The sequence below is a fragment of the Myotis brandtii genome, unplaced genomic scaffold (assembly GCF_000412655.1).
Source record: "Myotis brandtii unplaced genomic scaffold, ASM41265v1 scaffold606, whole genome shotgun sequence".
Lineage (NCBI taxonomy): Eukaryota > Metazoa > Chordata > Mammalia > Chiroptera > Vespertilionidae > Myotis > Myotis brandtii.
This window is the reverse complement of record NW_005370297.1, coordinates 524,921-544,766: the sequence shown is the minus strand read 5'-3', so window position 1 is coordinate 544,766 and position 19,846 is coordinate 524,921. Positions and strand designations below refer to the sequence as shown.

At 35.3% G+C, this 19,846-nt stretch overlaps 1 protein-coding gene across 19 annotated transcripts in view; it reads left to right on the top strand.

Moving 5' to 3' along the window:
* PTPRD (protein tyrosine phosphatase, receptor type, D) overlaps window positions 1-19,846 on the top strand; it is an 865,179-nt gene that overhangs the window by 671,049 nt on the left and 174,284 nt on the right. For 16 of the 19 annotated variants that reach the window (XM_014550614.1, XM_014550624.1, XM_014550612.1 and 13 more), the window contains 5 exons: window positions 1,891-2,472; window positions 11,901-12,034; window positions 14,744-14,888; window positions 18,274-18,579; window positions 19,479-19,672. In XM_014550614.1, coding sequence (XP_014406100.1) covers window positions 1,891-2,472; window positions 11,901-12,034; window positions 14,744-14,888; window positions 18,274-18,579; window positions 19,479-19,672 — 1,361 coding nt within the window. The remainder of the gene's footprint in view (window positions 1-1,890; window positions 2,473-11,900; window positions 12,035-14,743; window positions 14,889-18,273; window positions 18,580-19,478; window positions 19,673-19,846) is intronic. The other 3 variants (XM_014550627.1, XM_014550626.1, XM_014550622.1) reach the window with 1 other exon arrangement.

Sequence of the window (19,846 nt, the reverse complement as noted above, 5' to 3'; positions counted from 1 at the left end):
TGCCTTAAAAAGTCAGAAATACATCTAGGGTAAATTTGGATTACCTATTTCTTTGAAAAAATGTCAGATTATTTAAATAAATGTCTTTTATTATTTTTAGTAAAATCCCTTGGCCAGAGTGATAGGCAAATAGTGAATCACCTTTCTCATAATAACCATTTCAGCTTAAATATTTGAAGGGTTACTGAAAACCTTCAGGAATTCAAACGCAGGAGTCACATTAAACTTAACATCCTGTTCAGCTTCTTATCTTTATTTTCCTAGCTCTTGATGTTTCCCTACCTTTTCACCTCAAAAGTAAATAAAATGTAAGAGTGATTATTGAGGTCAAAAAGTGAACCAAAATAAAAACAGGAACTTGAAGAGAGTGGGGAGAATGGGTACTGACTCATTCATTTAGTTGGTCATGTGACAATACTTAATTAAAAACCTACTCAGTGCTAAGCAGTGTTCTGGCTACTGAGGACCCAGCAGTTTCCAAGTACAAGTTTGCTACTCTTGAAAAGCTGTCATTCTAGGGAGTACTGTACTTTTTGTCTTTATGTCGACAAGGAAAAAGGGGTACTAACGGGCTGATTTATATGAGTGTTACCTTCTGAGCTTTCTCCGAAAAGTCTGTGGTGTCTTAGCCCCTAAGAACTCTATCTTTGAGAATCATTATCCAGGGTAAGACACTTAAGTATGAGGTCACCAATGTAGATGGTTTGTATTCTTAAGTAGTAGCATTTTGAGTTGTGTTCTTCTGCTAAAAGGAAAAACAGATGGATCTCTAAAAGACAGGTTTAATTGAAAATATTAGTATATAGCTATAATCTCAGGTATTATTGATGTTGAATATAGAATAAATACTATTACAATACTTTATTTTTATTCAATTTATTGGAGCTACATTGGTTAATGAGATATGTAGGCTTCATGTGTACAATTCTATAATATATCATCTGTATATTATATTGTGTGTTCACACCTCAAGTCAAGTCTCCTTCCATCACCATTTTTCCCTCTTTCACCCTCTCCTACCTCCCTCTACCCTTCTTTGCCTCCCTCTGTCACCATACTATTCTCTATGAGTTTTTCTTTTATTTTCTGCTTAATTCCTTCACCTTTACTACACTAATACTTTAAAAAGTGATTTGTAAATATGCTTTAATTTAGTTTCTTCAGCATTTTTGAATAATAAGTGAAAACATGAATTTGAAATTAATTCAAAATTACTATTCTTTAGTATCATGGTTAGATTATTTATGAGAAAATTATAGTGATGTTACCTATGTATTACAACTGGAAAACAATATGGATATTATTCTTCCATAGCAATTTAATACCATCTCAGTATATTTCAAATTATATTCCATATATTATTTTCAACATGTATTGCTACTTAGCTATATCATTTATATTGTAAAGCAACAGGCTAATTGGCCAAGCTTATAATAATAGTAATAATCGCAAATAATGTTTTTTGATGGTGCCAGCTATGTGCTCAGAGCATCACTGGATTAGCTCATTAATCATCAGAGCAAGCCCATGAAATAGAGTTACCCAAGTGTACAATTCCAATAATACAAATTTTCTCATTTTTCACATGAGAAAACTAAAGCAGAGAGGGGTTACGCAACATATTCAGGATCACATAGCCAATAAGTGGTGGATGTGGATACAAGCCCCCAAATACAACACTATAATGCCCTCCTAGTAAAATGGGATTTGCTACCTTTCCATGTCATACTGTACTTTCCTGACCATTTTGAACACTATTTTTTGCTGTAATTTCATCTAATTAAATCCTTAGTAGGTACATAATCCTGTTGTCTCAATAGTAAATTTTATGGATGCTAACATCGTAGAGATGATGGGTAGTGACTGTCTTTTTTTTTCCTCCCCCCCAAGCCTTACCCAAACCTCCAGGAACTCCTGTAGTGACCGAGAGCACAGCCACAAGCATCACACTGACGTGGGACTCTGGGAACCCCGAGCCTGTCTCCTACTACATCATCCAGCATAAACCTAAAAATTCTGAGGAACCTTACAAAGAAATCGATGGAGTAGCGACCACACGCTACAGTGTCGCTGGACTCAGTCCCTACTCGGATTATGAATTCAGGGTGGTTGCTGTCAATAACATCGGGCGGGGGCCTCCCAGCGAGCCCGTGCTGACGCAGACCTCAGAGCAAGCGCCATCCAGCGCCCCGCGGGATGTGCAAGCGCGGATGTTGAGCTCAACCACCATCCTGGTACAGTGGAAGGAACCTGAGGAGCCGAACGGACAGATCCAAGGATACAGAGTGTATTATACCATGGATCCCACTCAGCACGTCAACAACTGGATGAAGCACAATGTCGCTGACAGCCAAATCACTACTATTGGCAATTTAGTGCCCCAGAAAACCTATTCTGTCAAAGTCCTGGCTTTTACCTCAATTGGAGATGGTCCTCTTTCAAGTGACATACAAGTCATCACTCAGACAGGAGGTAAGTCTCATCTGGAGGGGGAGCAGGGCAGGAGCGGGGAGTTGATGCTCACAGGTGGGAAGGGCATAAACAACAAAGATATTATAAATTTTCATTTTTGAGACTGTAGCAGGATGCATATGGCACCCTGTGTTTTTCATGTGTCCCCAAATAACTTGTAGACTTTTCTGCATGCAATGGATGAATGTGTCCTCCATGCAGCATTTTGAAAAGAAAAGAACAATTCTTTTTTATCATCTGAGAGAAGAGTCTCAAAAATTATTAAGTTTTTGGAATATTGGATGGCTTAACATAAAGTTAAAAGTAAAACCATCTGTCAGGGGGCCTAGGATATGTAAACGGCTTAAATTTGCCAGGAGCTACTTGCTTAACAATAAATATTCTCCTAATGGATTTTTCTTTGCATGGCCTCAGGGGTGATGGAAGACAGTTACCAAGGTCTAAGATCAAACTTTAGGGCCTGCTTCATCCATTCTACTGGGCATTACAGCGGATGCCAAACTGTTTTATAAAGGAAAAAGTTGGCTCTGCCGTAGTTTTATTTTCATAAGAGGATAGCAAACTCTCTGGTCTTTGGCTTGAAGTGATCAGTTGTGACTTGGGTTGGGAAAATAACATAGCAGCTCTCTTCTCAAGTTTATTCTTGGGCATCTGATAGCTATTCATTTGACTCCTTCGCACCCTGACTCCTCTAAAACGTGCATTAACGTAGGAGTGTTTTGGCAGCATCCCACTGGTTTGTTCTGATAATCTACATAAGACCAGTATTATTAGAGTTAGTATCTGTGATCTAGAGGTATGGAACTTACTGGTAATTTGGGAATGAATTAGTGAATTTTCTCAGGTATCAGAACTCGATAAACCTGTTTGATCACTGACTTGTTTTCATGTTGTGAGTTTTGTGAATCACATGACTACTATATTCACCATTTGCCCTGGCTACTATAAATCTCAGAACACATTTATAGCCTACCAGGCTTTTTTATATTTTCATACCATCATTTGGTTCTTCCTGGCTTGTTCATGGATTTATTACTTTCTCAAATGGTATGAAAGATAACTATTTGAATATCTTTTACCACAATTACACTAAAAACCATCCATATTTTTTTTTCCTACTTGGCCTTTGCAGTTCTTCTGTATCTATTTGCTATATTATGCAAAAAAATACTCTAGATTTTTTCGTACATTTTAATTTTTCATAATGTTTCTCATTGGAAAATAGAGACATTTATGAATCTTGTCCTTTTTCTTGTTTGAAAAAGGTCAACTGCTACAAGATAATTTTTTATAAAACTATTATACTGTTTACCAGCTCCTTGACCATTAAAAGATATAAGAAAGTATATGAGAAAAATATATCCCTATAATCCACTTTTACTTTTTCTGATTTTTCAGCTTTTATTTTAAAAATTCCTGGTTTTGGAATGACATAATCAGGGTTTGAATCTCAGTCTATGATTCTTAGTTCTGTGACCTTGGACGGGTTACTTCATCTCTCTGAACCTTAGTTTTCTCATCTAAAGTTTTTCTCATCTAAAGTAATAATCACCTCATAGAGATTAGGGATTTTATCCATTTTCTTGGGCTTCTGTGACAAAATACCACAAGGTGGTGGACTTAAACAACAGGAGTTTAGTGCCTCTCAGTTCTAGTGGCTAAAAGGTGTCGGCAGAATTGGCTCCCTCTGAGAGCTAGGAGGGAGGTTCCAGAACTTTCCCTCGCTTTTGGTGGTTTGCTGGCAATCTTGGCTATTCTTTGGCCTGTAGAAGCATCATCCTGATCTACTCCTTCATTGTCACATGTTATTCTTTCTATGTGCATGTCTCTTGTATCCAGATTTTCCTTCTTTATGAGGATACCAGTCATAATGGATTATGGCCAAACCTGATTTTAACTAACTCTACCACAACCCTGTTTCCAAATAAAGTAACATTCTGAGGTTCTGGGGGTTAGGAATTCAAGGTGAATTTCTGTGGGACACATTTAAACCTACGAGCTATAGATTAGACCAGCCGTGGGCAAACTACGGCCCGCGGGCCGGATTCGGCCCGTTTGAAATGAAAAAAACTAAAAAAAAAAAAAAAAAAAAGACCGTACCCTTTTATGTAATGACGTTTACTTTGAATTTATATTAGTTCACACAAACACTCCATCCATGCTTTTGTTCCGGCCCTCCGGTCCAGTTTAAGAACCCATTGTGGCCCTCGAGTCAAAAAGTTTGCCCACCCCTGGATTAGACAATGGACAGAAACATTTTTAACTTAATAAGTAATATATAATTATCATCACCATCATTGTAACAGCTAAAATATACTAGATACTCTGCTATGAACTTTTTATGTATTAATTCTTACTACCCAATTAGGCAGATGCGAAATTATCCCATTTGCCAATGAGTAAATTTGGGATCAAAGAAGATAAAAAGATTCAGTAACTTGCTTTGGGTCATAAGGTTAGTAAATGGCAAAGCAGAATTTAAATCGGGGCACCCTAGATACTTCTAAGCACCATTATCTGTCCAATTAATAATTTTCTAATGTCATAGTTTTAGTGCCTTTTAGGTTTTTTTGTCCGCAAGGAGCAATAAATGAATTGCGGCAGGAAATGCACTGTGTCATTTACTCACATCTTTATTTTAGGATTATATATAATTTACTCCTGCAATACTTGAGGTGGCTATTAGATTATCCCAGTACAAACGTGTGTTAAGCCATTTGGATGTGAAAAAATAGGTTTATCTGAAAGAAGTAAAAGGAATTCCTTTTTATAGAAGATTATTATACTCAATCACTAATTTTTTTCTAACTTTTCTAACCACAGATTTAAACATAGAAACCTATAATATTTCATAACTTTCTTTTCTTATGGCAGGAGGGTATAGCTATCTAAGAAACCACATAGTTTCTGGAAATAAATTCAGACAAAACATAAGAATCCTTAGGAGTCATGGGAATGCTTATATTCAGAACAGCGTATAACAGACAATAATGCCTTCTGTCACAGTTTATTGAAAGATATAGAACTGATGTTTAAATAGATCTTTTTTTAAAATTTTCTATATTATCAGTAACATACATCATAACTCAGTGAAGGCAGTATTATGACAGGGGCAATTGCATTAATGTGATCCAGGGACTCTGAACTTAGAAAAACCTAGATGAATGAATCACAAATGTATTAGAATAGTCGCTCCCAATCTCTTTTAGACATTTTATACATTAAGATATTTCCAAGAACCTTTCATAATAGTTGTACTTTTAATACCCATTGATTGAGAAGATATATGATGACATAATGACTTGTGCCTGACACGATCAATAGGCTAAGAAAACCTTCCAAAATAGCACAAGGATTTGATCTGTTCTCTAGGCTTAATTAACAAAGGCCATTTGATGTTAGTGGATAACTGCCAAATACAGTGATGTTAGACCCTGAAATAATGAATGCTGAGCTACTCCTTTTTCTTGTTGCTGACTAGCTAATTCTTAGGATCATTGTTAGGCAAAAACATAAACCATTATGAAATATTTTAAGGAGGTTCTATAAAATTTAAAAACATGATTATTTTCACTGCAATTTTATCTATCTGTGAAAATTCACTGATTGACAATATGCTCAAGTTTCTCAAGGGTATTTTAATTTCATATACACAGATATAAATTGTTATGTGTTCTATATCTGAAATGTATTCATTTCATTTTGGTATCTTCAATTCCCTGACACTACTATTTCTATTTTTGTTTAAAATCAGATTCTTGAGAAACAGTATTTAGTAACAAAGTGAGTTTAAGAGGGAAGTTATCACTTTTTTTCTTATTTAACTTTACTGTCATCCATATTAATATAGAGGATTGATATAAATCAGTATATTTCTGATAATATAGAAAATGAAAATATGATCTATTTTATAGTCAATGTTTCCTCTTAATTACAAATAGTATAGTTGAAAATATTCAGTAATCTTTAAATGGTTTTAAATGTGAAAAGATTTTGGTAAAAATAATTACTTTCTTGACATGTGAGTTAATGTTTCAAATTTTCCATACCTTTAATTTCTGGCATTCTAGTCATTTTATTTTATTTTATTTTTTAAAATACATTTTTATTTATTTCAGAGAAGAAGGGAAAGGGAGAGAGAGATAGAAACATCAGTGATGAGAAAGAATCACTGATTGGCTGCTCTCTGCTCACCCCACACTGGGGATTAAGCCTGCAATCCAGGCATGTGCCCTTATCAGGAATCGAATCTGGGACCCTTTGGTCCCCAGGCTGATGCTGTATCCACTGAGCCAAACCAGCCAGGGCACATTCTAGTCATTTTCAACTAGTTCACCTTGAAAATGGCTATTTACAAAGGAAGTATTTATTTTGTTTTAGAAAAAAGATCTCCACTATTAGATAACACATTTGGGAAGGATGTCTACTTCTGATATACTTTTATTTTGTAGATAGTTATAATTAAATCATAGGGTAACTATATATTTTATAAAACTGCAAATAAAACTCTGATAAAGAAATATAATAAATTACATATTAAACCGAATGCACTGAAATAAATGTTTAATGTTCATGCTAATTGGAGGCATTCTAGATCTGTTAAATCCTTTTTTCTAAACTTTCTTTAGAGAACATATTTTACCTCTAATTCTTTTATACACTTAATAGATTTTGGGAAAAGTCTACTGATATATATGTGTGTATCTTAATAATAGGTCTTTGGAAGGAAAATAATCATATATATTTACTAAATAATTACTAATGAGTATTATCAATTTTAAACATTTTTAAGGTAATTCTACAAATTCTGGGCATTGTAAAATTGTTATAATATATAAAACTATGGCATTTAGAGACATTGTCCTTTAGCTTTCCAGAACTTTAAAAATCATTTTATTATTTGTCAACAGGCCATCTATGTCAGCAAACCAAAAAAATACTGACTTCCAATAGCCAAAATTATGAGCCCAATGTAAATGCTTTCTCTAAATAGTTTAAACAACGAGTTAAGGAGCTCTGGATGTAAATAGAACTGTAATAAAATTTAACTTTTTCTTATTGATATTTAATGACAGTTGAGAGTAAGATTTGTGCAGGTGCTTGTGTATTAAGTGCTTATTTTGTCAGCAATATATTTGTGGCACTTACAAATCAGACTCCTTGTTTTGAATTTTGTTTTACTACCACTATAAGTCTGACTGTTGCTTTTATTGTTGTTGTTGTTTTAAATAATTTATCAATATGTTAGGTACACACATTTTGAAATATGTACCTTATTGAAGTACTAGATATTTTAGCAATACTGGGCTTTCTAGTCTCTTTGGTAACAACTCATATTTATAAATGGCTAGATGAAATGGTTGTTTAGCTATTTCACATGTGATAATCTTTTTCTCCTTAGGTACATGCCCTACATTTTGCTCAAGTATTGATCTCTTCTAATATTATCAGCATTTCAGATGACATGTGGATTTTTTTTTTGTTTCTTATTTGTTTACATTCTCTGTCCTTGAGTTGCCTTTACATATTTATATAGAGTATAATAGTACTACTGCTCAAATACTTTACATTTATCACTGGGATTATAATCTTATTTTAGGTAATTGATAGCTCACATTCGAATTTCCTTTTGGACATTAAATAAATCAAGTAGAATATAACGTTGGTACCACTTTACAGAACATAAGGATTTCTTACATATAATTTTAAAGAAAAATTTGTATTTCTACTTTCATTTCCTCTTTTTACATCTAAACTACAAATTTAGTTTATGACCAATATTATCACTTTTCCCTTTTTAAAATGGAATAATTGCAGGTAAGTTTCTGGATGTATTCTTTTTATTTGCTCATGAGTTACTCTGAACTTCAGATTGATTTTCCCATGTTCAGGTAATTGGTGAGGTAAATGCTACAACACAGAAAAGCTCTTAAACTAAATAGATATGGCAAACAAGAAGCGAATGCTAGTAAGATTGAGGTATAAAGACTATGAGAGCATTAAAAATGTCACATATATGTGTGTTTGTGTAGCAGGGCATAAAACACAAATATTAACATTTCTTAATAAGAACCTCTGTAGCCACAATATTTGGTATAAAATTCCAATTGATAAATGATGAAACATTCCTGTGTCTCCAAGCACAGAAACTAAATATGACAGTTTGGAGTCCCCTAAAGTGTTTTTTTATGTACATATATTATCATCGTTAGGACAAATATGTTTGGGGAATATAAAAATAAATCTATTCATTTCACAGCTTTTTTCTTACCCATTGAAGCCTCAGCTTCATTGTGGTGGTTTCGGCTATGACTAAAGAACCCTGGGGATGCAATGGCTGCAGGTGAACCCCCAGTTCCCGAGAAAGTCTGAGTGGTGGCACCTTAAGGCCTTCATGAGTGTAGACCCTGATATAATAAAAAGATCTTGTAAAGTGCAGGTTCATTTGCTGGGTTTCATAGCAGGCACATTTAGCCCCATACAGTGTTTTAAAATTCATTTCAATTAATGTAAGTAATTCCCAGTTGTTAAAAATGGAAAGGTTTTACCTACAAGGTTCATTATCTCCGCCCACTGAAAAAATCAGAAGCTCCAGCAAGACTGGGCCCATATTTCAAAAGGCAGCAGTCTCCTGGCTGAGCCTCACCAGCTCCTTCAGGTGGGCAGGCGCTCTCTGCTCTCCACTGACTTCAGGCCCCAGGTGGCCTCTGCCCTCATTCATCTCAGTGAACTGTCTGACACCTCTAGGCAATCCTGTTTCTACCACAAGTTTAAAACCCACTAAATGAAATTACCCTCCAAATTATTTCAAAGGGAAGGAGATGGTGGGAGCCGAGGAGGAGTCCCCCTTAAATATTAGTGTATGAGACTTTCCATTAAATCCTCTGGCCACTACTTACATTGCTTAAGAATAAAATAGACAGTACACCCTCTGAGACTGACATGCGTGTTTGATCCATTATTTAGAAGGAGTGGGCTCCTAATAGGACCAAACAGAATTAGAGAATCAGAGGAAATTTGTGTCACTAAACAAGGATAAAACATTGAGACCTACTGGGAATTTGTTCAAGACAAATTAAAAGCAAGAAAATAAACAGTTTAAGTAAGAAAAACTTAATTAGATTTCTAAGATGTTTTCAATCAATGTCACTTAATTTATTTTTAGAATTTGGCATGGAGGAAATAAGTAACAAGCAGTTTTGATCCTGAGAGCAGCACTTTAATACTGTCTATGTTTTAAATTTTTGCCAACACTCTATTTTGGTTTGGTTTAAATCAGTTATCACAGGCTTTCTTTTTTCCCAGATTTGTGGAAGTTTAGAGGAAGAAAAAAGGGGATAAAACTAGAGAAAAAGAAGTGATTGTACACATATGTGTGTGATGTGTGTGTGTGTCTGTGTGTGTGTGTGTGTGTGTGTGTGTGTGTGTGTGTGTGTAGTTTTAGGCTGAGAAGCCCTCTCATTACCTGAATGTTAGAATCCAATCATAATTTCCCCACCTGTCTGATAGCTCTTGGTGTTCATTGTTGGTGCTGCCAGTGCTTTTGATATTTATGTTAGAAGTAATACATTTGCTATTTGTTTTGCCCTTTGCCTATTTGTTTTTTATTTCCCTCTGTTTCTCCTTCTCTTTCTCTTGATCTTTTATCTTCTTTTGTCTCCACCTCTCAGTGTGAATGATTGTGTTCGGTCACCCACTGGGCAGATACTTTAAAAAAAAGAAAAAGATATGCTGTTATCCTGTTCAGAAAGTACATTCCTGGAGGCATTAAATTAATGAGTGTCTCAAGGCCTGTGATATAAAAAGGGAGAGAAGATGATAAATGCAATTGGAAATATGAAGCACTGATTATTGGTGGCCTTAAGCATCAGTCCAAACATGAATGTGTGTGGTTGCTTGCACACACACACAGAAACACACACACACACACACACATGCACGCACACAGACTCACAGGTTCACAGAGCACACAGTGGAATAAAATGATAGAGATCCTAGAAACCATTTTGCTAGATCCCCCTCTTTTTAAACAGAAGGCAGTTTTTAAACCATACTACAGACAGATGATTACAGAAGGAAAAGAAAGTAATACACTTTGTTTTACCAAAGACCTTCTTTCTTAAGAAAATGGTTTGAGTATTATTTGAGAAATTGTTTCTATACATCATTTTACAAATTACATTATTTTATATGTCTTTGGATGTTTATGTTCATTTGCCAAAAAATGCTTTAGATGTTCTTTTTCCCTCTAGTGTGAAGTATATGTCATTGTTCTTAATTTTTATTAAATATACACTGAATTTTCATGTGAATTTGTAGAAATATGGACATCTCTCTAGCTGTCACACTTTGAAACACGCCACAATGTCAGGGCCACAATTAATCACAATTGTTAATGGCCATCAGAGCATGAGCGCCAGCCAATCAGAGCAGACACTGACCAAGAACAATGTAAGGTTAGGTGTGCTAGTGATGCCCTGAAGTGCATTTAGCCTTGTGCATAATAGATGGAGGATCTGATGGGAATCGGGGGTTAATCTGGACATTGGGATTAGTAAACTTATTCTAACATTTGAGTAAGGTGTTTTCAACTGGATAGATGTCCCATTCATTATTACATCTGATATATAGCTCTCTCAAATTGTCTATTGCATGGGTTACATGACTATGAAATAATTATAGAAAACCTCTCTTAAATTACTCTGTTTCTGATAATAAGTGTGTTCTATAAACTTTTACATTTGTGTAGTAATTTAGCTCCTTCTCACTATGGACAATATTAAGTTTATATTAGGTCTAGTGTATTATGTCATTTGAAGTCCTTTAGGAATTAGAAGCAATTATTTGTGATAGCTTTTTATCTCTTTTTAAAATATCTTTTCTTAAAATGTAGGTTGGTAAGAAAAAAAAATGCTAAGTGATTCTGGTTGCCTGTAGGTTTGTTAATGTAGTGAAGGTGGAATTTTATAAACCTAATTGAAAATAGCTTTGAAAGCTAAATGCAGTGCTAGAGAATAAATGCCCATTTACTTGCAAAACAGCAATAACTTTTATGTATTTAGCACTCGTTATGATTTAGGCAATATTTATTGCAAGTGCTTTATATATAAATCATCTCAGGGATCACGTGCAACACTATTATGAAGTAAGTAATTGTATTATTTGTAAAGTTGAATTCAGAGACTAATATATTCTGCGTCTGGTACAGATATTATACCACTAAAGAACAAGGACAGTATTCACAATATAGTTTGTGTTCCTTGAAGGAGGAAAATGACCTTTCTGTACACAAGTTTACCTGGACGTTGTAAGGAACCTCGCACCCCATTAGGTGGAGACCTTTTGAAGGTTTAAGCAAATGCGCTAAAGAAAGAACTAATGACTGTTGATACTGATGGTTACCTCAACCCTTTGCCTCCCGTTTTCAGTACCAGGGCAACCGCTAAATTTCAAAGCAGAACCCGAGTCTGAAACGAGTATTTTGCTCTCTTGGACACCTCCACGTTCGGACACTATCGCCAACTATGAGCTGGTCTACAAAGACGGGGAGCCCGGAGAGGAGGTAGGACCTTGCTTCTCGCCTTTGGAATCAGTCACTACCCTGAGGCATTGCTCCGCTTTTGAGTGCTTACCCACGTCCTGTAAAAAGGTCAGGGACCTATAGAGGACCTTGGTGGAAGAGATTTATGCATCAAAAGAGACACTTGACCAAAAAAAAAAATAGCAATGGTATTCGGAGACTTGCTGGGGGGAGGGGCAAAACAAAACAGCTGTTGCCCTATTGGGACTGTTTTCTACTCAAGTTTCCATGTTATTTATGGACGTATGGAGTTATAAAAGAATATAACCCATGAGACTTTGGGACTTGCTTTTTTTCTCTTCAGCATTAAAGTTCTTAAGTCACTTAAGTAGACATATAACTAAATAAGTCCCACAGCTTTGAGTAGGTGAATTTGTTCAACTGCTTTTAGAGAAAGATGCCCCAAAGCAACTATTTTTATGCCAAAAATTATGATTTGAAAGTGGGTATATATACAGCTTGAGTATGGTATGCAAAGAAAATAACAGTAGATTTCAGAAAGCTGGATATTGTTGATAGTCACTGAAAAGAGACACAAAAATCAGAATAACTAATACATATATTAACAGGCAGTGTTCTAAGGGGTTTCACATATATTAACTTATTTAATCCTCACAACAGTGCTGTGGATCAGTCTCTCTTATTAATCTATTTCACTTATCACAAAATGGAGGCATAGGACGAAGTTAAATACTTATCCCGAAGGCTCATGCTACTGAATGGCAGAAATAGAATTTGAATCTAGGCAGTCAGTTATCAGAATGTTTCTTAACCACTAGGTTACACTGTATCTTGGGTGCACTTTGAATAGATTATACAAATCAGTTATTAAGATACGCCTAACATTTCCAGAAAGGGAATATATTATAGTAATGGATATGTGTCTTTTGTTAATGTAAATCCCAACAGGGAACATTTAGACAAAATGTTAGTAAAACTATATGAAAGCTCAATCCACACGAGCCCTTTTATTTTAACTCTTAACATTCTTTATCTTCACAAAGCTAAACAGCCCCTAAGATCTAACAAGGAATACCGTTTTTGAAACACTCACGTACTAAATGAACTACTATCAATGCACTTGTTGGTCACCATTTTGCATGCTATAATAGATTATTTTTTACTGTAAACTTCTATTTTATGACATCCGTTTGAATCGAGCAGAGTCTCCACAGACCAGGTTCTAAATGCAATGCCTTTAGATTTAGCTAACAAAGCCAAAATGAATTAATCACTTGAAAAGTTATGTTATTTATATGCTGATATAACTTAAAATACTCATAACTGTGTCTGTGTTTAATAAGATATAAATCAGCATTAAATTATTTAAAATCATAACCACTACTCAACCAAGAAATAGTGTAAAAACAGCAAAGAGAGTGGCCGTTTTTTTTTTTTGAATCTATGATGCTTGAATGTTGGCACACCTACTCCCGCTTTACAATTGTTTATTTAAGGAATACCTTTTTCCTTGTTATTTGGTATATCTAAAATTTTAAAAGCTTTTGTATTTGCAAGCCAGAACACCCTAGGGATGTTTTCTCTGGTTTTATATTTGAATTTCTCTTGAATGGTTTCTGTTTGGGTGAACAGCAAACAGTATTTTATAAAAAGCCTAAGATTATTTATGCCATATTAGATTACACTTTAGAATGTATTTTAAGGTTTACTACAGGCTAATGTTCAATCTGAGATTGATTACCCATAGACAGGTATATTTTTGCTAAAATGCACAGGCAAATTTCAAGCATGAATAGAAACTATAACTTTTTTTTTAATCCTCACCCATGGATATTTTTCCATTGATTTTTTTAGAGATAGTGTAGGGGAGGGAGGTGGGCGAGAGGATAGAGAGAGATAAATATCGATGTGAGAGAGTCCTTGGTTGCCTCCTGCATATGCCCCGACTGAGGCTGGGGATAAAGCCTGCAACTGAGGTACGTGCCCTTGACCAGCAATTGAATCTGTGTCCATGGGCCCACGCTCTAACCATGAAGCCAAACCAGCCAGGGCAGAAATCATAACATTTGATTAAAGAAATCATATTGCAGAAGTCCTTTATGATGTTAAAAGTTACAGAAAAAAATGTGATTTTTTTTTCTAGCTGCAGACTCTATATTCCCAAAGAAAGGAAGTTTCAAAATTATTTTAAAGCAATCTGATTTCATATAAATGATCCAGCTTTCTTTAATAACATCTGATGTTTATCTCATCAGACCTTGGCAATTTTAGTTCTCCTTTATAGCAATCTCCGGAAAACTGTGTACCAGTTTCTGTTGTTACTTTTTGGCCATACATTCTTTGCCCCTGTTTAGACTGCAGAAAGTCATGGCACATGAGCTAGACATCTCTTCAATGGTAATCACACATGTTGGGCATACTGCGCTACCAGTTTCTATTATGGGCTAGGTCACAGCTACACACCTACCTGCCTTAAGGGTAGAACACATCCGTGGGTGACAGCTTCTCGGTCTCCCCTTTATCTGGTGCATTTGGAAAGCTGTATCATGATTGGAAAGACCCCTGGCTTACCCTTATTCCAGTTGCCTTATTGGTTGTAGAAACTTGCCTTTTAAATGCTGATATTTTCATTATGTAATTTCCCCGGTAGAGTCCTTGATACTCTGCTGCTTCTGTGTTTTGCCCCAATCTTAATGAAGATGACTAAGTTCTGTTATTACTTATCTACAGCAACGAATTACCATTGAGCCAGGGACGTCTTATAGACTGCAAGGGCTGAAACCAAACAGCTTGTACTACTTCCGTCTGGCTGCACGCTCTCCTCAAGGCTTGGGTGCTTCCACAGCTGAAATATCAGCTAGAACCATGCAGTCAAGTAGGTGTCTCTCTTTACTTCCTTCCTGCCCTTTTTTCACTAGGAGGTGTTGCCGGATTTTATCCCCACCAGCAAACAGAGCTGGTAATTAATATGCTTACTACTCAGTAGTCTCTATGCTAGCAAGCTTCCAACTTTGGGGATTAGAGTACAACCCTGAGCTATGTTGTTTTCAAATTTGGCCTAAAATAGCAGATCCCTTCCTAAATTGAAAGACCTTCAGAGAAATGGAGAGATGAGAAAAGTGGGTGAGAGGAGTTAGATCAAGCCCCATATTATGCATATAAACACTGCATAATAATCAGAGGAAGGCTTAGCAAACGCAAGAGGCAGCCAAAAGACCAAAGTGTTACCTTTTTTTTAAGCACACAGGTTTTAACTTTGCTAGCAAATAACTCTTCATTTCACGTATTTGTTCCTACTCAGAGAAAAAGCTGAGCTCTTGTGACTAGTTTGTCATTAACTCTGCTAGTAGTACATGCGAAAATTTGGAACATTCACAGCAAATCTGTATCTGGACAAATTTGGGAACAATGGAATAATCACAAGTACATTTGCAATCCTAAATTCTATTTTGTTTCTTCAGGTTCAATTTCTTTTGGGAACTGTTACTTTGAGAATAGCTGTGTTTATCACAGTGGGGGTTCATTGTATCCTGGGCAGATTGTTAAGATTGTTTTTTGCAAAGTCTTATATGGGAGATTGTTTTTCATGGAAAGTTTGGTGGCTTAGAATACTATTTGCTCTTTATTGATAAGTTTCTATAATTAGTCATTAACCATTTACCTTGAGTTGAATAGTTTTATAGAGTTATTTCTTAGATTTTTTTGATAATTTATAAGGGATTTTGATATAGTGACATGCAATAGATAAGAATAATACAAATGTATTACATTTGTAAAGAGGGTGCTATATTGACTTAATTTTTAGATCCATCACCAAACATAAAATTTATGTATTTTAAAATATAAATTTTCTTTCATATAAGCAAATCTTTCATATTTCATTCTTCTATAGAAATCTGGCATCTTTCAGGTTTTTTTTTATAGTAAAAATCATATTCTTCCCTTTTTCAAAACATCATAATTCATATGAAAAGTATTAGGAGCCTGTGCTTAACAGATTAGTGGTTATACCTTATTCCCATAAAATTGTCTTTCTCTTCAGGTCTGAAGCATGTTAATGCAGTTTAGTATGTCTGCTTTGAATTCCAGCCAGGCTAATAAGTAATATTGTAGAAGATAATTTTTTAAATCAGATATTTAATTAAAAGGAATGTGACCATGCTCTAAGATTGTATTTTACAAATGACTTTTTTGCATACATACATACATACATATGTACTTACATAGGGACAGAATAGACTTTTTTATAACTATACAAAAAGCTTATATTTTCTTTATTAAAAATAATAGCTTCAAATGGTATTGAATATAGTCAAAGAATAGAAGGTCTGAAGGTGGCAATGTCATGAAAACCAAATCAGCTTTTTAAAAAGAATTACAAATGAGACCTTGCTGTTACATGAATAACTCAATTTATTATGAATAATGATGATGCCTTTAAAATAGTGTTATAATTTGAAGTATAAGTTCCTATAGTCAGAATCAATAAAAATGATGTTCTAGTGATTTTACAAATCTTACTCTAAATATACAAGCCTTTCAGTGAGGACTTTCTTTGTGTCAGTACAGGGAGCTTTCTTTCCCTTTGAATTATCTATAATGAAAAATACAATACATGTAAAGGCTGATAATCCTCTAAATCAGTGGTTCTCAACCTTCTGGCCCTTTAAATACAGTTCCTCATGTTGTGACCCCAACCATAAAATTATTTTCGTTGCTACTTCATAACTCTATTGTTGCTACTGTTTTGAATCGTAATGTAAATATCTGATATACAGGATGGTCTTAGGCGACCCCTGTGAGAGGGTCATTCGACCGCCAAAGGGGTCGCAACCCACAGGTTGAGAACCGCAGCTCTAAATGGTTCAATAGACCTGGCACTACATAAGATTAAGACCCACAGTGACAAACTACTGTTTGTACATATTGAAATACAAACAGAAATTATTTACTCATTAATTGTACCATAGATACTGCCTTAAAAATATGTATGTATTTATGCATGTCTTATCCCATTTGTTTGTTTTTTTAGGAACATATGTTATTAACTTTAAAAATAATTTATGATAGCACCTGTATTGGTCCTTATTGCTTTTTAATTTTTTTCAAGTGATGGTATGTTTGATTAATGTCATGGAAAGTAATTGCTCAGAAGGTGACCAGTTTATTTTAAAATGGGCAATAAGAAAGTTTATCTTGTCACTCCTTTTGTCAACCCTACTTTATACGAATAATTATATAGAAAATGAAAGGAATTAATGTACAAAATGAAAGATAAGTCATACCTTTTCCAGATGTTTCGTGGGTTTTTAAATGGTTCTTTTTAATGGCTATGTTATTGACATTTTGTAAGAGATAGATGATGATTATTGATTTTACCAAAATTTGCTGGTGGAATCTAATTCTTCACTGGCAATGGTGTCTCACGAAGAGTTATAATTTTTTAAAAAGCTGAAAGCTGATGTAGGGTAAGTACAAGTTACAGTCAGAATCAACAAGCCTGACATTGCTCTCGGGTAGGTAAATCTTGAACTATGCCTTTTCCTCCTTTATTGATTCTGCATGCTCACTGTACATGGGCTATGATCAATGTTAGGTTAATGCTTTTCATTAAAACTGGTCAGGCACAATCAGTTTTTCAGATAGTCAGAGGGAACCCTGTTATGCTTGTTGGGCTTTTATTTCTTTCCTTTAAAAATAATTGGAATTGTGGAAGGGAATCTAGTAGTTATTGCAGTTTTTCACACTAAATAAATAATGCTTTCATAAATGAATGCTGTATTGGAATTGCCTTCATCCTAGAATGTAGAAATGAAAGCTTGAAACAGCATCTGTGAAGCCTCATCAAGATGCTCATTAATATATCTTGCAGTATTTGCAGCTTTTTTGAAGTTGGGTAGTCTGTGTAGTAGGGCCGGGGAATACTGAGGGATTGGTTTAGAAGAAGAATTTAAATTGCAGGTAGGTAATTTTATTGGAGGCTCTATTATCTCAAGGTTTCATGTTCACATATTCCCCCCACTCATTATTTAACATTTGTTTCTGGTCATTTATTCATTTTTTTTGGTTTGTTCATGTGACTAAGCCAAGGTACATAATTTATTTTTAAAAATTTATTTTAAGTTTCAAAGCCTTGTTTTTGTTTCATTGCCCTTAATGTTCGTTTATTTATTTTGCCTTTTCTTTTGTTTTATCATTTTTTTTTCCAACCACTCCTGTCCTTTCACTCAAACCCTCCTTTAACTCACTACCAAAATAAGAGCCGTCAGCTCCTCCTCAAGACATTAGTTGTACCAGCCCAAGTTCCACTAGTATTTTGGTAAGTTGGCAACCTCCACCAGTGGAAAAGCAGAATGGCATTATTACTGAATACTCCATCAAGTACACCGCAGTGGATGGAGAAGATGACAAAGCTCACGAGATTTTGGGAATTCCTGCGGACACTACCAAATACCTTTTGGAACAGCTGGAAAAATGGACTGAGTACCGGATCACTGTGACAGCCCACACAGACGTCGGCCCTGGCCCCGAGAGCTTGTCCGTGTTGATTCGAACCGATGAAGATGGTATGTTGCCTCTGCTACGTCCGTTTGCTCCCTTCTGACACAGTCTTGGTCTGCTGTCTTTTGATAGGCTAACAATATCCCATTTTTCTCTGCTCATCTTTTTTACCCAACATCGCTCTAACGTCACTTTTTGCCAAAGACCTGTCTTTCTTACAGCCTGGGCTTTTTTCTTTTCTTTTTTTTTTTTAATCTGAACACAATAATTTGCTTCCCTTTAAATGGACAGCTGGCTCCTATGACCTTGCAATCCAGGCTCTTCCTCTGTAACTCCATCTAACGTCTTCCGAATTTTCCTTGGCTTTTTTGTAGCCACTTTTTTTTGACATTTTGAAGTTAACTTTTAAAAACGGCCTTCTTGTCTTCTTGTTGCCTTTTTGTCTTGCATATTTCAGCAGCACTGATGCTCCACATTTAAGTTTTGGCATTTGTTGTATGGAATACCTTTGCTATGAGAAAAAAAGAAGAAAATCCATGTAATCAAGAATCTTTTTTTTTTCTGCCAAAAAGAAACCTTTAAAAAAAAACCACACACAGCAACCAACAACCAGTTTTTGTTATTATTTCAATGCTATACCTCTTTGTGCTTTAATGCTTTGAACCTCAAAGCATCTTCCTTGGCTTTTGTACATTTTTTACATGTTTTTCTATTTCTCTGATACTCTTTTTTTCTTCCATACTTTTTTTTGGCATCGGTCATGTTTTTTGATCTTTTCTTAAAAGGTAGAGCAGATTGGTTGAGCATTTTCATTGGTTGAAAATGTCTGTATTCCACAAAGGAGACATAGTGGGTCTTGCCCATTTTTTTAAAAAGAAAAAAAAAAAAACCTAAGTAAAGAAAATGCTGTGACTGGGTGGGACAAGTGCCTGTAATTTTCTTTTATCCGATGATGTTGTTCCAGTTCCTAGTGGTCCTCCTCGCAAAGTCGAGGTAGAGGCTGTCAACTCAACATCTGTTAAAGTCACATGGCGCTCGCCCGTGCCCAACAAACAGCATGGCCAGATCAGAGGATACCAGGTGCATTATGTGAAGATGGAAAATGGTGAGCCCAAGGGCCAGCCCATGCTGAAGGATGTCATGCTGGCTGATGCACAGGTGAGGCTCTGGTTCCGGACCTCTGTTTCTCTATGGTACTTCCCTTAAGTCTGTCTCTTGACATGGGCCCCATGTTGATTTTCTTTACATTTTAAACATCTTGTACAGCATCCTGTACATAATGGGCATACGCCTTCTCAATCAGAGTTGCCATCAAGTGAGAAAATAAATTAT